This window comes from Malania oleifera, chromosome 1, assembly GCF_029873635.1.
Source record: "Malania oleifera isolate guangnan ecotype guangnan chromosome 1, ASM2987363v1, whole genome shotgun sequence".
NCBI lineage: Eukaryota > Viridiplantae > Streptophyta > Magnoliopsida > Santalales > Ximeniaceae > Malania > Malania oleifera.
Window position 1 is genome coordinate 19,292,885 of NC_080417.1, and position 16,543 is coordinate 19,309,427.

The 16,543-nt window shown below is 33.5% G+C and overlaps 1 protein-coding gene across 2 annotated transcripts in view; it reads left to right on the forward strand.

Annotated features, from left to right (window-relative positions):
• Nucleotides 1–16,328, forward strand: part of LOC131166394 (ethylene-responsive transcription factor ERF109-like) — a 33,332-nt gene extending 17,004 nt beyond the window's left edge. The window contains exons 1-2 of one of the 2 annotated variants that reach the window (XM_058124913.1): nt 15,235–15,832; nt 16,009–16,328. In XM_058124913.1, coding sequence (XP_057980896.1) covers nt 15,271–15,832; nt 16,009–16,127 — 681 coding nt within the window. In that variant the 5' untranslated portion in view covers nt 15,235–15,270 and the 3' untranslated portion in view covers nt 16,128–16,328. Of the gene's footprint in view, nt 1–15,234; nt 15,833–16,008 lie in introns of those variants that run through there. The other variant, XM_058124929.1, reaches the window with a different exon arrangement.
• Nucleotides 16,329–16,543: the final 215 nt, after the last annotated feature.

Consider the following 16,543-nt stretch of genomic DNA (forward strand, 5'->3'; position numbering starts at 1 on the left):
TATTGCAACAAATGTTTATTGAACATAGAAAGTCAAAATAATTTAATTAAACTTGATATAATAAATTCAATATCTATTATATTATTATTGTATAAGAGGGACGAATCTCTAGTATACCATTTAAGAAATATTAATGGGGAGAATGGTTACGTATTTAGGTTATCTTCCATGCAGTCATGGGTTATCATGCCCCTTTCTTGCTACTTCAAGCCATGTAGTCATTTTTTTGTGACTTTTCGAATGATGCTTCTTGATATTTAAATATGCAGTGTAGTTGATGACTGCATTGTGCTTGTTTTGGAAATAAAAAAAATTATGAATACAGTTTGACATATTTTGAATCTACATTTGTTCTCTTCAACCCTTCTTTTTTAGAATTGTGGTTCTTTTGTAACATTTACATGCATGTTTGATGGGGCTTTTTGTCATTATTTGTGGAATTAGTGCTGGCTAAAGTATTATTTCCTCATGAAAAGTTAAATGTCTTCCTACCTACTATGCCTAGTACCTTGGTGAATTGGGCTGATTAAAGTTGTTTGTGAAGAATCCATATCTTGATGATTTATATTGATATGAGAAGGCTATGTTATGCCTGAGACTCCCTATGATGCTAGTGAATTTTAAAGGAGGAAAGAGATTTTGATGCATCCTTCTCTTCCTGATTGTGTGATGATGTGGTTGAAGACATCATTCTCTGAATGAGTTTGTTTGATTATCTTGATCCTCATCCTTTTTGATATGGCTTCCTAGGTGGGTGAAATTAACTTGAGAATATCAACAAACTTCAGTTAATAGTGTTGAGTTATTCTTTTGCAAGATGCTAACATTCTAGTGAACTGCAAATTGGTATGAACAGTCCAAAACATGCTACATTTTCGTTCCAAGAGATTAAATCAAGTGCTCCAAAGTTTTAATTCAATATTTTTTTTCTATATGACATCTATTTTAATCATAAAAGTAGAACATTATTGCATCATAATTTTCCTTTCAGTCATTATTAACATACTTATTAAAGAAAATCTTTTTTCAATTTCTAAACGCCTAACTATACTCTCTTAAGTATATAAATGCCATAACACTTTTTTCACCTATCTACGCTCACACTTAGCTCACCTCATTTTTGAGTATCTGCTGCACCATGATCCCATTCCCATTCCACAAACCAACACCTTCTGTATCCTTCTACATTGTGGTTAACATAATAGCCTGTTGAGTTGTGGGAATTTTCACTTGTCAAATGTGTTTTCCCTTATCGCTTCTTTGGGCCTCACAAATGTTAATCATAATTTTTGCAAAACTGAGCCTTGCTTGGTTTTTATCTGATCTTACCTTTCCTGTATTTTGAACATGGGTCTGGTTCGGCTGCAATTTCAGTCCTTGTCAAACTCTTAGGACAGAAATTTTTTTTTAGTTTTTAGAACTTAAATACATTGAAGGGTCTTCTTTGTAGTTGTATAATCCATTGGGTGTTGTTGAGCACCGCAATAAGCTTGCCAGATTCAGATAATCCAAAATATAGTGCTGCTCGTTGAATTGATGAAAAACATTACAACATTTATCTCTTAATTTTAAGGTCCATGAATACTGATCAACACAACAATAAATCAATATTATTTTTATTTTAGTAATTACATATGGGGGGAGTAATTGTAGAGTTATGAGCCTACATGATAGAAGGTCGAACGAATTTTAAAATAGTTCTTTGATTTACTTTTTGTCACATAATTCATATGTCATGAATATATGACTGTTACATTATTTAATGCTTAATATATGAAGCTCCTGTGCACTCGCAAAATTCATTATTAGTTGGATTATTGTGAACTATTTATTGTAAACACCTAGGTTTTGAGCATATCTCTATGTAAAATGTCATATTTACAGGACAAATGCTGCCAAAATTTTTCAAAAAACGTATACTAATTTTTTTAACATTCTTAATTTGTAGGGTTTGCAACTGTGACAACGTCAAGACGATGTCATGCACTACGGATGCAACTTTTCACTTTTTTTTGTTATTTGAATAGACGAAATGTAATTGAATTTGAATAATGTACTTGTATTTAAATTTGAATTTGGATAAATGTATTTGAATCTGAATTTGAATTTGAATTTGTATAATATATTTGTATTTAAATTTGAATTAGAATTTTGAATAATTTGTGAATTTTATTGCAATTATGGTTTAATGTTATGTATAAGAAAATGTAATTTAATTATAGATTTTTACAGGAATTAATAATTCGAAAAAAAAAATTAAATTCACTAATAATTGTCCAATTTAAGTATTAGTGACGGTTTCAAAATTGTCGCTAATACCATGGCTTTAGTGACGGTTTTAAAACCATCACTAAATCCATAAGTGACGATTCTGCAGAGTAATAGTGACGGTTTTAGAAATAGTGACGGTTCTAAAACCGTCACTAATAATGGAGTAATAGTGACGGTTTTAAAACCGTCACTAATAATAGAGCATTAGTGACGGTTTTAAAATCGTCACTAATAATAAAGCAATTATGACGGGTTTAAAACTGTCACTAATAACAGAACAATAGTGACAGTTTTAGAACCATCACTAATAATAAAGCATTAGCGATGGTTTTAAAACCGTCACTAATAATAGAGCATTAGTGACAGTTTTAAAACCGTTACTAATAATGGAGCAATAGTAATGATTTTTGGTTGATTCGTTGTAGAATCTATAATGACAGGCTCAGGTTTTTAGTGACGGTTTGAAAAATTCGTCACTAATAAGTATTAGTAACGGTAGGTATAGCGACTAATTGAAAACCGTCACTAATAACCTTATTTTTTGTAGTGTTTGTGACCGAGACTTAATGTTCACTGACAACTTCTTGACAAAATTTTTTAGGATATTCAGGTCACATATTGACATCTCTTCAAGTTCTCACCGACAGACAGGCGGACAGATGAAGAGATTCAGAGAGCTCCTAGATGAGTACTTGTGTCATTTTGTCAATGACAACCAGAAGAATGACGTGCAACTACTTGATATGGCTCTCTTCTGTGGCTACGCCCAAAGGCATTCAACAACCAACAAGAGCCCTTTTGAGCTTGTTACAGGCCAACTGCCGCTGTTACCTCACAAACTGGATGAGCCATATAGACGAAAGAGTCCCAGGGCGTACATCTTCCCCAGTGAAGGGAGACACAATGCTAAGTTTGCCTAAGCCTATATGGAGAAAGCTTTTAAGCAGATGAAGAAGTGGGCAGATAAGGGGAGAAGACTGTAGTTTCATGTCAACTACCTCAAGCCGTTCAATGCCAACACCAATGACCTGAGCAGAAGTCAGTTCAACAGAATAGAGTTGAAGATAGTGCAACCTGATAGACATGAAGTTGAAGAGATCCTTACAGACAGAAAGTTCATAGCCTCAAGGAAGAAGCGGCAGAAGTTCCTAGTGAAGTGGAAATGCCTTGATGACAACGAAATCAGCTGGATTTATGCGGAAGATATTCAACCGTTCGTGGACAAATTTGAAGTGTACCCACCACCAAAAGTCTACGACGACGTCGACTGCATAAGTGGGGGAGAATGTCACGAGCTAAGATTGTTCAGGGCATTATGCTTGCCTATGATTACTTATCTCGTGTGCTTAGGATGGGTTTCCATCATGTAAATACTAGTGTAGAGTTATTTTCTACTAGAAGAGTCTTTTTAAGCCAAATAGGGCAGTATGACTCCTCGGTCACTTTGATATTGCCTAGTGTCAGGATGATAATTACATAAAAACCTCTTTAGGGGAGGGTGAGTGTTCATCAGTCATTGTAAAACTCACTAGCAATTGTCAACGTGCTTAGCCTACTTGCCTCCCTCGCTAAGTACACCATGTCAATGGAGGATTTTTTAATGAATTACGTTTGCTTCAATGTTTACTACTTGCTTGCCACGGCTTTCATGAATTGATTACTGTTTCTGCTATCTGAATGAATGTTAATGAAAGTGTTTCGTGGATGAATGTTGGTAAACGATAGGCTGACTAGTTAAGCAAGAGTGCTTTAACTAGCGCCGCACAGCCCTTCACAAACGTGTGAAAATAGTTGGACCGTGACACAAAGCCCTGCCCTATGATTTTCTAGACCTTGAGTTAAATTATTAGTATTGATTTCTTTGTACTGGTCTATTTTAAGTAACTTCCTTCTTTGAGAAATTCAATTATTTCCTAACTACATTATTATTTTTGTGCTTGAAATTTATTTTTTTTGGGGGGGGGGGGGGGTGGGGTTCGGGTTTCCTCTTGTGAAATATTTTCTATCAGCCATCTTCCTAGTCTTTTTGAGTCTCCTACATTAACTAATTTGATAATATTAGCACATATCAAATTATTACATGATTTATTTCAATATGGCTAACAAACTAATATTACAATTTTCCAAGACACACTAATTGTATGTTTGGTATGTAGAAATAGAATAAAACAGATTGAATGGAATTGAGTTTATTACTTGTTCATTTTCTCCATTGAATCATACTACACATTACGCATCATTCTTTACTTTGCTCATAGATTCACTTTGAGTTTGTATATAATATGTAGCCGAATTCAATATATTGGGACAACCTAATGATATCTGACTTTAAATATTATCTCTCTTGCATTTAGGCTGGCGTATATTCTCTTTATCAAAGATTATTGAATTATCAAACCTTTTATCTTAAGTATCTCCCAGATTGGAGACTATATTCCTATTTGGAACAACAAACAAAATGCTAAGGCTATTTTGGATTATTTTGAAGTACTACATGAACTTTAATTTGAGATATTTTCCCTTAAACATTTGACTTTGTTTTTTTTATCGAATTCGGTCGTTTGATACTATAGATACCAAATTTTGTCTTGGACAATAAGTAGCTAGAAAGAATAAGCTAAATAAACTAAAACAAATAATGATGTCATTGCATATATTTAAAAAGCAAAAAAGAAGATAGAAAGGATTTGGGAGTACATGTGTATATTGAGAAGGTAATTAGCTAACATCTTAGGAATAGTTAGTTTACTAGCACCCTATCGTAACCCGTTCTATGAATAGTTACTATAATCATAAGTGTGTTTGAGAGAAGAATTGAGAAAAAAATATTAAAAAATGCATTTCGAAAAAAATGCATTAGGTTCACATTACCAATTGAAAATGGACTTTGAAAAAATGCAAGCATTTGAGAGAGAGGATTTAGAAGAGTAAAGGTGTATTTTGGTTATGCTTGATAAAGTGGGAAATTAGAAAGGTCTTTTGGTCTTTTTATGGTCAACATATGAATTGATAAGGACACACTTTGGTCATTTTAGTCAAATCCATGGAGGGGGTGCTTTCCTCATCTTGGTCAAGATGGGGAATTATGTGAGGTAATGCTTTGGTCATTTTGGTTAGCATTGGAAATTAATTTAATTGGTCCTTTTGGTTAAGATGGGAAATTGAAAAGGGCATTTTGGTCATCCTAGTTAAGATACCGAACTAGGAGGAGCATTTTGGTTATTTAGTTAAAATCCGACCGTGATAGATTGAAATTCTAATGAATGATTGAAGAATTACGAAATAAAAGTTAATATAGAAAAATAAATTCAAACTTACAACTTTGATTTTTTTTCCCTCCCGACATTTGGTATCTTTTAATTGTGACTAAAATGAAATCAATAAAATCATTTTTCAAAAATGTTCCCTCGTGAAAAATAAATTAATTTTGTAATCTTTCAAGTATATGGCTTCAATTCAACCTTATTTTAATAAAAATCTCTACATTATTCAAATATTAATATTTTTCATTTTTTTAAATAATAAATAAATAAATAAATAAAGGTTTTCTTTTTGTGTTTGGACTTTCGCATTACGTTTTGAAAGTACTCATAATGATAATAATGAATGATAGTAATAATACCACGACAATCACGATGACTACTAACAATAGTGTTTAATGCAAATGTGTGTCTAAACACCTTTTGACGGTCGATGTAGATGTAGATGATGGTTATAGGTATGATGTGGAAATAGGATTGCATGCTAGCCTTGTCAAAAGTTTTGGGATAATTCCTTATTAAGTGCACAAGGGGTACTTTGTGGAAAAACTATTGTAGGAAAGGATTCGTAGAATGAGGTATAAGTGAGGAAATTGAACAAACTTAGATTAGATGAGACAAGAAAGGAATAGAAAGAATTAGATCAAAGATAGTGGAATAATGAGAGAGAGAGAGAGAGAGAGAGAGAGAGAGAGAGAGAGAGAGAGAGAGAGAGAGAGAGGTTGAGCCATTTAGTTGGACTAATTGTATAAATGTCTGAAATCGGTTGAAGGTCCATTTTACAACACAAATTATAGGCTTGGCAAAACGAGTCACCCGTGACCCGTCTGTTTATAAACGAGTCCAGCCGGGCTCGGGTGGGGTCACTCGCCGTTTATTTGGCTTATAAATTGGTGGTAATCGGTAACCTACCCATCTGCTCATTGCTATGCTGAGAGATCAAAGATTCAAACATAAAACCCTAATAGTCTAATTTTATTCCTAGGGCGCCGCGACTCTGGCTACCTCCTTCTGGTGCGCTGCTACGATCCACTCCCCGAGCGGCTGAACTCAAGTCCTCGTCAGAGGACTAATCTGATTGTCTCCTCTGCGCATCTCTGCATCGCTGATCGCCTCGTTGCCACTAATCTTCCAATTCGATCATCGTCGAATCATATTTGCACCAATTTTACAATTACAAATAATGCAAATCATAAATTCAAGACATTGATTCTAATAAAAATTAATTAAATCGACAAAAACTATTCTCAAGAAAAAGTAAGCAGTCACATAAAAATAAAAATAAAAAAGTCAATATTCGTAGAGACCATATTATCATAATCTAAATCATGTAGCCCCCACCCCACATGATTAATGGAAAAAAAAAAATCCAATATTTAAACAAAAATTTCCGCATTAATCAATTAAATTGTTGAATAATTAATATTTGTGAAGTCATTAAAACGGCGGCCTGAAATTAATCTTCGGCAGCAGCCTCAATTCATCAAATTAATGCAGAATAGGCAGCTAGGTATATTTAATCAACTTCGATTATTAAATAATTAAAATGATCAGTATAAAGAGCAGCAGGTGCTTATGTGAACAGGTGAAAACATTTTACGCTCTGGCCGTCCGGTAACGTGTATCACATGCATAAATCTAATACCAAAAGCAAAAACCAAAACAAAATAAAAAACACGAATTGATTGAATGTCTCTTTAATGGGGTCGTTTACTTTTCTATAAAGTATAATTAAAGATCAACCTCCCCTGCATGTACCATGCAAACTTCTTTCTCCATCAGCATAGGCAGTGGAAGTCTCCAACAAGACCCCACCGCGACATGCTTAGTTATTAAACTATATAATAAAGAAGTGTATGTCCAAAATGGCCAAAATTAATATAATTAAGAATTGTCTGTCCAAAAATAATATAATATAAGATTGTTAGTTGACTTAGTCGAGAAATGCAGTTTGATTATTTATGAGGTTTTGGTTCCTAAGAATTGCAGAAGGCGTGAAGGGTTCTCTGTCTCATATAGATAAGATACTATTGGAAGAGTTTCAAGTGAAAAGTCTCCAGTAGATTAGTTGAATCTAAATATAGATGACTCTTGTAGAGGAAATTCGGGTTCTTGTGGTGGTAGTGGTGGTATCATCCGCGACTCATCGGGTAATAATAAAGCCGCTTTCTCTAAAAAATTTAAGTCAGGTACTAACAATAGAGCGGAATTGCAATCTCTTACTAATCGTGTTCGATTTTGTAAAGAGTTGGACTCTAAATATATAATTCATTTGTTGTCATTTATATGCGTTTTATCGTCCTCACATTGTTCATCCCAAAAATTAGATCCCATTTGTGTCCACAATACGTAAGGATCATTTGCAATTAATAAAGAAAAAAATATTTTAGGGAATCTTGATGGTTTCTAAAAGTCTTGTCTGATATTAAAGTTGAGATGGAGAAAATGTAAAAAAAAATTGGTGTATAGTATAAAATGAAATGTTTTACCTCTCCTCTCAAGTCCTTTTTTGTGGCATTTAGTTTTCTATTGTTGATATTTTATGTACCGTAATTATCACAACGTCCCGAAAAAGGGTCTGAAATGGCGATGGGTAATAATAATATTGATGGTTCGATGGAACTGCCACTAAACTATTATTTTTTTTTAGGTTTGGTTAGTTCATCTAATTAGTACTCATTGATTGGTTTCTAAACTAATCCTAAGGCTAAAGAACTAACAGTTTGGGTTTGTTTTTACCAAAATTGGGATCAGAAGTACAGTTATGCGAGGGGAAGGTATTAGCACCCCCTATACACATGTTCAATGAACGGTACCAAATTAACTATGAATTATCCCAACTTGAATCATATGGTCCTTAATTGACTCCTAAACAATCCAATAAATATTGAAATTTCAAGAAAAAAAATACAAAATTAAGTGTGATTTAAGAATATCTAATAAGACCTCTAAAGGAGGAAATTTTATTAGATAAACTCCCTCAAAACTGTTATAGGTGAGGTCTGAAATACCTCTTTACCCTTTGTTTTACAATTGAGACATACATATGCACACGCACACAAAACATGGTATATATAAGTATTAAACAAACAAATGATCGCATTAATGCATCAAATTCAAGCAAAAAGGATCTTCCAAGATTTTTTTTGGAATTTTAAAAAAAAATTTACAAATTTTTTGGGGATTTTAACAGAATTTTGTCCATTTTATTTACTTTTGGTATTTTTTTTTCCACCTTTTTTTGGTTTCCTAAGTTAAAAATGACGCAAAGAATTTTTTTTATTTTTCTTGATTTTTTTTCTATTTTTTTACTATTTTCCCAATTTTTTGAATTAAAAACAAGTTAAAAATAAATTAATAAAATTTAAAAAAGCAGGGCGGTGCAGGGATGGGGTTGTCATCACGTGCCAACCACACAAGGTGATACATGGCAACAATCGAACAATTTGTTTTTTTTTTTTGAAATTTGGAGATAATACATGGTATGATTATATCGGCTTGATGTCACCTGCCACATGGTAAAGAGCAATGAGTGTTGGGAACTGGATATAGATTGCTAACTTGGCAACGATCTGACTGTTTAGAGAAAACATAATTTGGATGGCTAGGATTGCGCAACGTCACTCCTTGAACGCACAGTCTTGGTTGTGTCACGTGTTACAGTTCATACGGTGACACGTGTGCCAATAACATCTTTTTTTTTTTTAAGGATTGAATGAAGAATTAGGGTTAATACTCAAATTGAATGGAGAATTAGGGTTAATACTCAAAAATCAATTCTAATTTTACAAATCAAACACATTTTGAAATTCCGCAAATTGATTTTATCACACAATTATCCCTATTAATTTCTTAACTACCATTATGCAACATTTGCTCAATCAAACTCAACTTTAATCAAAATGACTAGAATCTTATGCATACATGAGAAATTGAGAGTACTTACCTTTTAGACATTTTTCTCTCCAGCCATGGTCTTTATCAGCAAAGCTCTCCATTTTTCAGATTCTTCTCCTTTGGTTTTTCCTTTGCTCTCTTCTCTTTGCTACATCTTAATAACTTCCAGCTACTCCTCTTTCTTCTCCCACTTGCCAGAGTCTTGCCTTGTCTTTTAAATCTCCCAATCTCACCCTTAGCCTTTTTTTTTTTTTTTTCCTCCAGCCACGATCTTTATTAGTAGAGCTCTCCCTTCTTGAGATTTTTCTCCTCTGATTTTTCCTTTGCTCTCTTCTCTTTGCTGCTTCTCAGTAAGTCGCAACTACTCCTCTTTCTTTTCCCACTGGCAGAGCCATTTTATTTTTTCTCAATATTAATTTTCTTCTCCCCCTCCATTCCTCTGAAGAGCTTTATTTAAGCTTAGGGGGGCAGAATCACCAGTTAATTTTGATTGGTCAATCAATTTTAAAACAAATTGGTTGATTTTTATTTTGATTTTTTTCATTTACATTGCTAGCCCCTTTTTATCTGTGTGCAGGTACCTACATCGGAAGACTAACCCACCAAAATGGATATGTTTTTTTTTTTTCTTTTTTTTTAATATTTTTTTATTGTACTAATAAATTTTAAAAAATAATTAACTATATATATATATATATATATATATATATATATATATATATATGTTTATCGATCTCTTTAAGATTTTACTAGATAAGACCTCAGGCAAAATAGGGTATCTACGGTAACAATTTCTTAAGTAGTACTACTGTTCATGAGTGCAAATTTCAAGTTTTGAATTTGAATTTTTGTGAACTTGAATGAGATTCAATATAATTGTGTATTACATTTAGTCTAAAATCACATAAATTTAAGTTCAAAACTCAAAAATCATATACTTCCATACACTAGGTTAGAGTAATTGAGACATTTAAAAATACACAAAAAGTAGTCATATGTTCTAGAAATATTATTATTGGTTGTTCATTTTAAGAAAAGGAGGAAAGGACAAATAGTTACTCTCTTTTAGTTTTAAAACAGAAATTACCTACCCGCAAAGGATAAAATGACACTTTGATAATCTAAAACATTAAAAATAATATATGTGAGTTATAAAGAAAAAATTATATAAAAATCTGCCCAAATTCTAAAGTAATTCAATTAGTTAAAAAGTGAAAAGTGATTTCAAATATTTTTAATAATTAGTTGAAATGAAAACTATTTTTTAAAAGGTATATATAATTTAATCCAACCATACAAGCCGTACTAATAAGAATAAATAAAAATTAAAAATCAACAAACAAGCAAAATCAGAGAAGAAACAATGAATCAAACGAAAGGAAAATGAATAAGTCAAAAAAAAAAAAAAAATCTTCTCAACTTCAAGGCCTCATTCTTAAAATAGCTTTGGTTTTTCCCCTTCAAATCTTCCGATAAACAGCTGCAAGTAGGGCTGAGAAAAAATATTTAAAAATAAAATTAGTTTTAAAATTCGAACTAGTTATCTATTTGTTCAAATCAGTTCCAATTCATCTTTTTAATGATTTTCAATTTTGGTTCAATTATGATTTCTAATGTTCATATATATATATATAAAAACTTGCAAACCACGGATTCTCGTTCTCAAAGTACAGAAATTACACCTGCTCGACTTTCTTCTTCCATCTTTCTTCCTCCCTCCACATAGAAAACTATAAAATTATAAAATAGTACGTACACATATTTTTGAGTCATTGGTATATATAAATAAAATGTAATTGGACACACTAAATCAAAATTCAAGTAAAAGATTTTTTTTTTTTTTTAAAAAACTTCTTTTTGAGAATCAATTTGGATCAGATAAATCGTTGATTAACTAAAATATTAGTTAATTGATGAGTTCAAATTAATTTTGATATACAAAAATACTAAAATAAATTAGACGGTAAGTTAGGCGTAACTCCTGTAAAAGATAAGATAAAGAATGGATATTCAGATAGTTTGAGTACTTACAATATAAGTCATATAGTGCCCTAATGAGGAAGAGTGATTTAATTACTGTGAGGGACAGTAGTAGAAAAGGGTAGGGATAGACTTAAAATAACTTGAAATATGATAATGAGTAAGTATTTAACAAGCTTGAACTTATCGAAGAAAGTTATCCATAATCACATGAATTGGCTAAAAATGATTCATAAAGTCATTCCACTAGTGAGACAGACTTGATTTGTTGTGGATATTGTTCCTAAAAAGATATCTTAATTATAAAATTTTTCATTGTACACGTGTAGTGGTTATTAATAATTGTGTACAAGGCACATTGTATGTATTTAATTTAACAAAGTTTAATTTAAGAATTTAAAAGTATATTTAGTTGTAAAAATATTTTTTTACTCTACATTTTAAATTTTTTAAAGAATTGTAAAATTAGTTTATTTTAATAAAAGGGTAAAAATCCATTTATCTAACTTGTAAATTGATGAAAATGGATTCATGTATGGAGCTAATCCCACTTAGTGAAACTTAAGGGTAGATTTTTTATTTTGTATTAAAAAGATAGAAAATAAGAAATTTGTTAAATTATGCAAAATTTGTATATTTTTTATTTTTTTATTTTTAAAAATTTTAAAATAATTAAATACATATAATTTGTTCTCTAATATTTTAAAAATTATATTTGCAATTATGCATTTTGAGATTTAGATTTGGATTTATGCTTCACAAATATAATATAAAATTATATATATTTATTTTTAAATCCTCATAAATTCAAATTAAAAATGTAAATTTTATATTTCCAAGCACATTAAGAAATTAAAAATATAAAAAAAATTAAAAAAATGCTTCTTTTTTTTTTATAATTTCTTTATATAAACTTCAAATTCAAAATAATATGATATTTTAATAATTATTTGACAATTAAAAAATAAAAAATAAAAAATAAATTTTTAAAAAATCACAGGGCAATAAAGAGGGGAATTAATTGACCCGTTGTGGAATCTGGAAAACGCCATGCACGAGTACTTTTCGACATGAGCACAGCAAGTCCATGGACAGCGACAGACGCCAATCCAATCTTACAATTTGCGGAGTAAAACACTATTCTCTCAGGGTCAAAGATTCCAAAGATGCTGACTTTTCTGTTGCGATTCTAGCTCATCTCCAGCTTGCATGTACTGTTCCCCTTATCCTGAAACAGTCCAACCGCCGTGTGGCCGGCAATATCTACCTGGACTAATCAAATGTCGGATATATATTTCAAGAGTATGGAATTAATGATTTTATGTTAAGTAATCACCATATTAAAGTTGTTAGAAATAGTGTGATTCCAAGAGGGGGGTGAATTGGATTTTAAAACTTTTTAACTAATTTAAACATTTACCGATTCATCACAAATCATATCTTATTTGATATTACAACGTGTATGTAAAATGATTAAGTTATGAGTGTGAACATACACGTGTAGCATGTGACGTCCCGAACCCACCAGGTGGGACCCGAGTGCTACGCTGTTCAATCCTCCATCTTTGATACCATAATTAACATACAGGCAGCGGAATATAAATAAATAACCTCAAATAAATACCAGAGTTCTATATAGCATCCCAAAAATGAACACTACGACATCCAAATATCCGTATCTACAATACCTAAAAAAAAAAAAACTACCAAAAACAATCTCAACCCAAGCCTTCAAGCTCAATCTCCAGAAGAACCTGAAATGTTGATAATCCACTAGGATGAGACACTTTTCAGTAAGGGTGGAAATAAATTATAACAGTGTGTGACAGATGAGTTTCAATATATATATAAAAATTGTTTCTCATATAATATCAATAACAGCTGAGAAAACGCATCATTAATAACATCACTAACATTTGATATTATACACACATCTAATATGCGCAAGTACAAAATTTTTATGCAGGCGAAAGTCCCCGAGGATAGGAAAGATTATTCGCCCATACAAGTAGCTTTCCTCTGCTCTAGTACGTAAAAGATACCTACTAGAGTACTCACTTTACTCAATAAGCCCTCGGGCGAAGAATTACCTCGCCACTAGTATAGATATCTTTATTTTTATTAAAGGTGAAGGTTTCCAAGGATCGGGATCATTACCCGCCCATACAAGTAGCATCCCTTTACACTGATACCAAGAAACTATCTATTAAAGTACTCGCCTTTCTCAGCAAGCCCCCGGAGGTATAGCTCACTTATTTTCTTATTATTGTGTGTCGATGATATGTTGATAGCTGCAAGAGATTTAACTAAGGTGAATCAGTTAAAGGACATGTTGCATAAGGAATTCGACATGAAGGATCTTGGTTCAGCTAAGAAAATACTTGAGATGGAGATTCGCCGAGACTGTAGTGTAGGGAGATTATGGCTATCTCAAGGCGGTTATGTGCAAAAGGTGTTAGAGAGGTTTAGCATGGCTGATGCAAGACCGGTATGTACACCTCTAGCGAATTATTTTAAGTTGTCTATTGCAGATTACCCAAGTTCGGATGAGGAAATTCGGGACATGTCAAAGGTCCCCTGTGCTAGTGCTGTAGAGAGTTTAATGTATGTCATGGTATGTACGAAGCCGGATTTGGCTCATGCGGTAAGCGTGATGAGCAAGTTTCTCTCTAATCTAGGAAGGCAGCATCGGGAAGCCGTCAAATGGATACTTAGATACTTACGGGGTACATCGTGATATGACATCATGTTCGACAAGAATTGTAAAATTAGTTTATTTTAATAAAAGGGTAAAAATTCATTTATCTAACTTGTAAATTGATGAAAATGGATTCATGTATAGAGCTAATCCCATTTGGTGAAACTTAAGGGTAGACTTTTTATTTTGTATTAAAAAGATAGAAAATGAGAAATTTGTTAAATTATGCAAAATTTATATATTTTTTATTTTTATATTTTTAAAAATTTTAAAATAATTAAATAAATATAATTTGTTCTCTAATATTTTAAAAATTATACTTGCAATTATGAATTTTGAGATTTAGATTTGGATTTATGCTATGAGTTAGACAAATATAATATAAAATTATATATATTTATTTTAAATCTTCATAAATTCAAATTAAAAATGTAAATTTTATATTTCCAAGCACATTAAGAAATTAAAAATATACAAAAAAAATTTAAAAATGCTTTTTTTTTTATAATTTCTTTATATAAACTTTAAATTCAAAATAATATGATATTTTAATAATTATTTGACAAATAAAAAATAAAAAATAAAAAATAAAAAATAAATTTTTAAAAAATCACAGGGCAATAAAGAGGGGAATTAATTGATCCGTTGTGGAATCTGGAAAACGTCATGCATGAGTACACTATTCGACATGAGCACAGAAAGTCCATGGACTGCGACAGACGCCAATCCAATCTTACAATTCGCGGAGTAAAACACTATTCTCTCAGGGTCAAAGATTCCAAAGATGCTGACTTTTCTGTTGTGATTCTAGCTCATCTCCAACTCCATGTACTCTTCCCCCTGCCCCACCCCTATCCTGGAACAGTCAACCCGCCGTGTGGCCGGCAATATCTACCTGGCACCTCTCTCCGCTATCCGATTCACTTCTTGTCCCTACTGCCGCCGCCCGATCTCTACATCTGTCCATTAACTGCCCCCGGCCCCACCACTTCTCTCACGTGCCGGAAACGCCCCCATCCTTCTCTAACAGCTGTCTCAGCATTCCGCGTACAATGGGGGTTCCAGCTGTCAGCCACGTTGACTTCCCCCTCCTTTAAAAGGCCTCAGCCTTCCCGCCATGGCCGAATGCCAAAACTCAGGTGCCACCCAACTGGATGAGTGAGAATGCACACATTCCCAAATGCCCACGACCTCGACCGGATCGAAGGACACCGGCTGCCGCATCTCACTTCCGAGATGGAGTTTACCATCATGGTCTACGCCCTCGAGCTCGTCATCTCCGGCCATGGCGTAGACGGCCCCACCCAGCATCAAACCGCGGCCTCCTCCAGCGGGGCAGCTCGCAGCGAAGAAGCGGTGTTATCGGTCCCTGAAGCTGCCACGTGTGAGGAATGCGGATTGGAGGCCTGCCTGGGTTGCCAGATGTTCTCGGCTCCGGCGAGAGGAGAGAGGAGGAAGTACAACAAGAACAAGAGGTTCAGGGGAGTGCGGCAGCGGACCTGGGGGAAGTGGGCCTCGGAGATAAGGGACCCGCAGCGGGCGGCGGGGGTGTGGCTGGGGACGTTCACGACTGAGGAGGCAGCGGCCAGGGCCTACGACAGGGCGGCGATCAAGTTTCACGGGGCCAGGGCGAAGCTCAACTTCCCATTGTCGGACTACGAGGAGGCGGAGCACGTGGAATTGGAAAGCACGCCAAACGAGAATGCGGAAATAAATAATACTACAGGTTACTCTTGCCTGCTTCCACCCAACTCCTCCATTATCTTTCTTGTATTTCATTCAAGCCGCTTAGTAAGTTAGCTTTTCAAGAAAAAAAATATAACAAAAATGTGTGTGTATTTACACCCATTCCTCGCTTTGGATAAAATTTTATTTTAGTTTGAAAGAAAATACATTTTGCAGGTGCAGCGGAGAGCAGTAGCCGTAATAATACAGAAGGGGCTGAGGATGATTTTTGGCCGGGAGAGAAAGATGAGCTTCCGGAGTGGAAGGGGTGGGGCTTTTCTCACGATCACCATTAATGACAATTTCAAGTAATTCACGGTGAGAGAGAGAGAGAGAGAGTAGTCCCAAATATTTGCGGGTTGGGGAGTTAATAGAGTAGTATAGTAGCAATAGCAGACGACCAGGTGAGAGAGTGAAAGGCATAGCTAATTGTTCACATTTCTCTTTATCGAGAGTCGAATTAATTAGTTAATAATAATATGGATGATTCTATTGTATTTTTCTTGGAGAGGGAGGGTTGAAGCCTCTTGCTTCTCGCTCTTTTAATATAAATTGGTATTCTATTAAAAAAAGTAATGAGTAGATGATAAGTTGATTAGTGAAGTTTTAATTAGGTGATTAATTAGAAGAGCTGATTATGCTGAGATTAGTGCATGTATAATATTCGGAATCGGGGGCACTATGTACTGCGGGGTTAATTGGATTTCTCGTT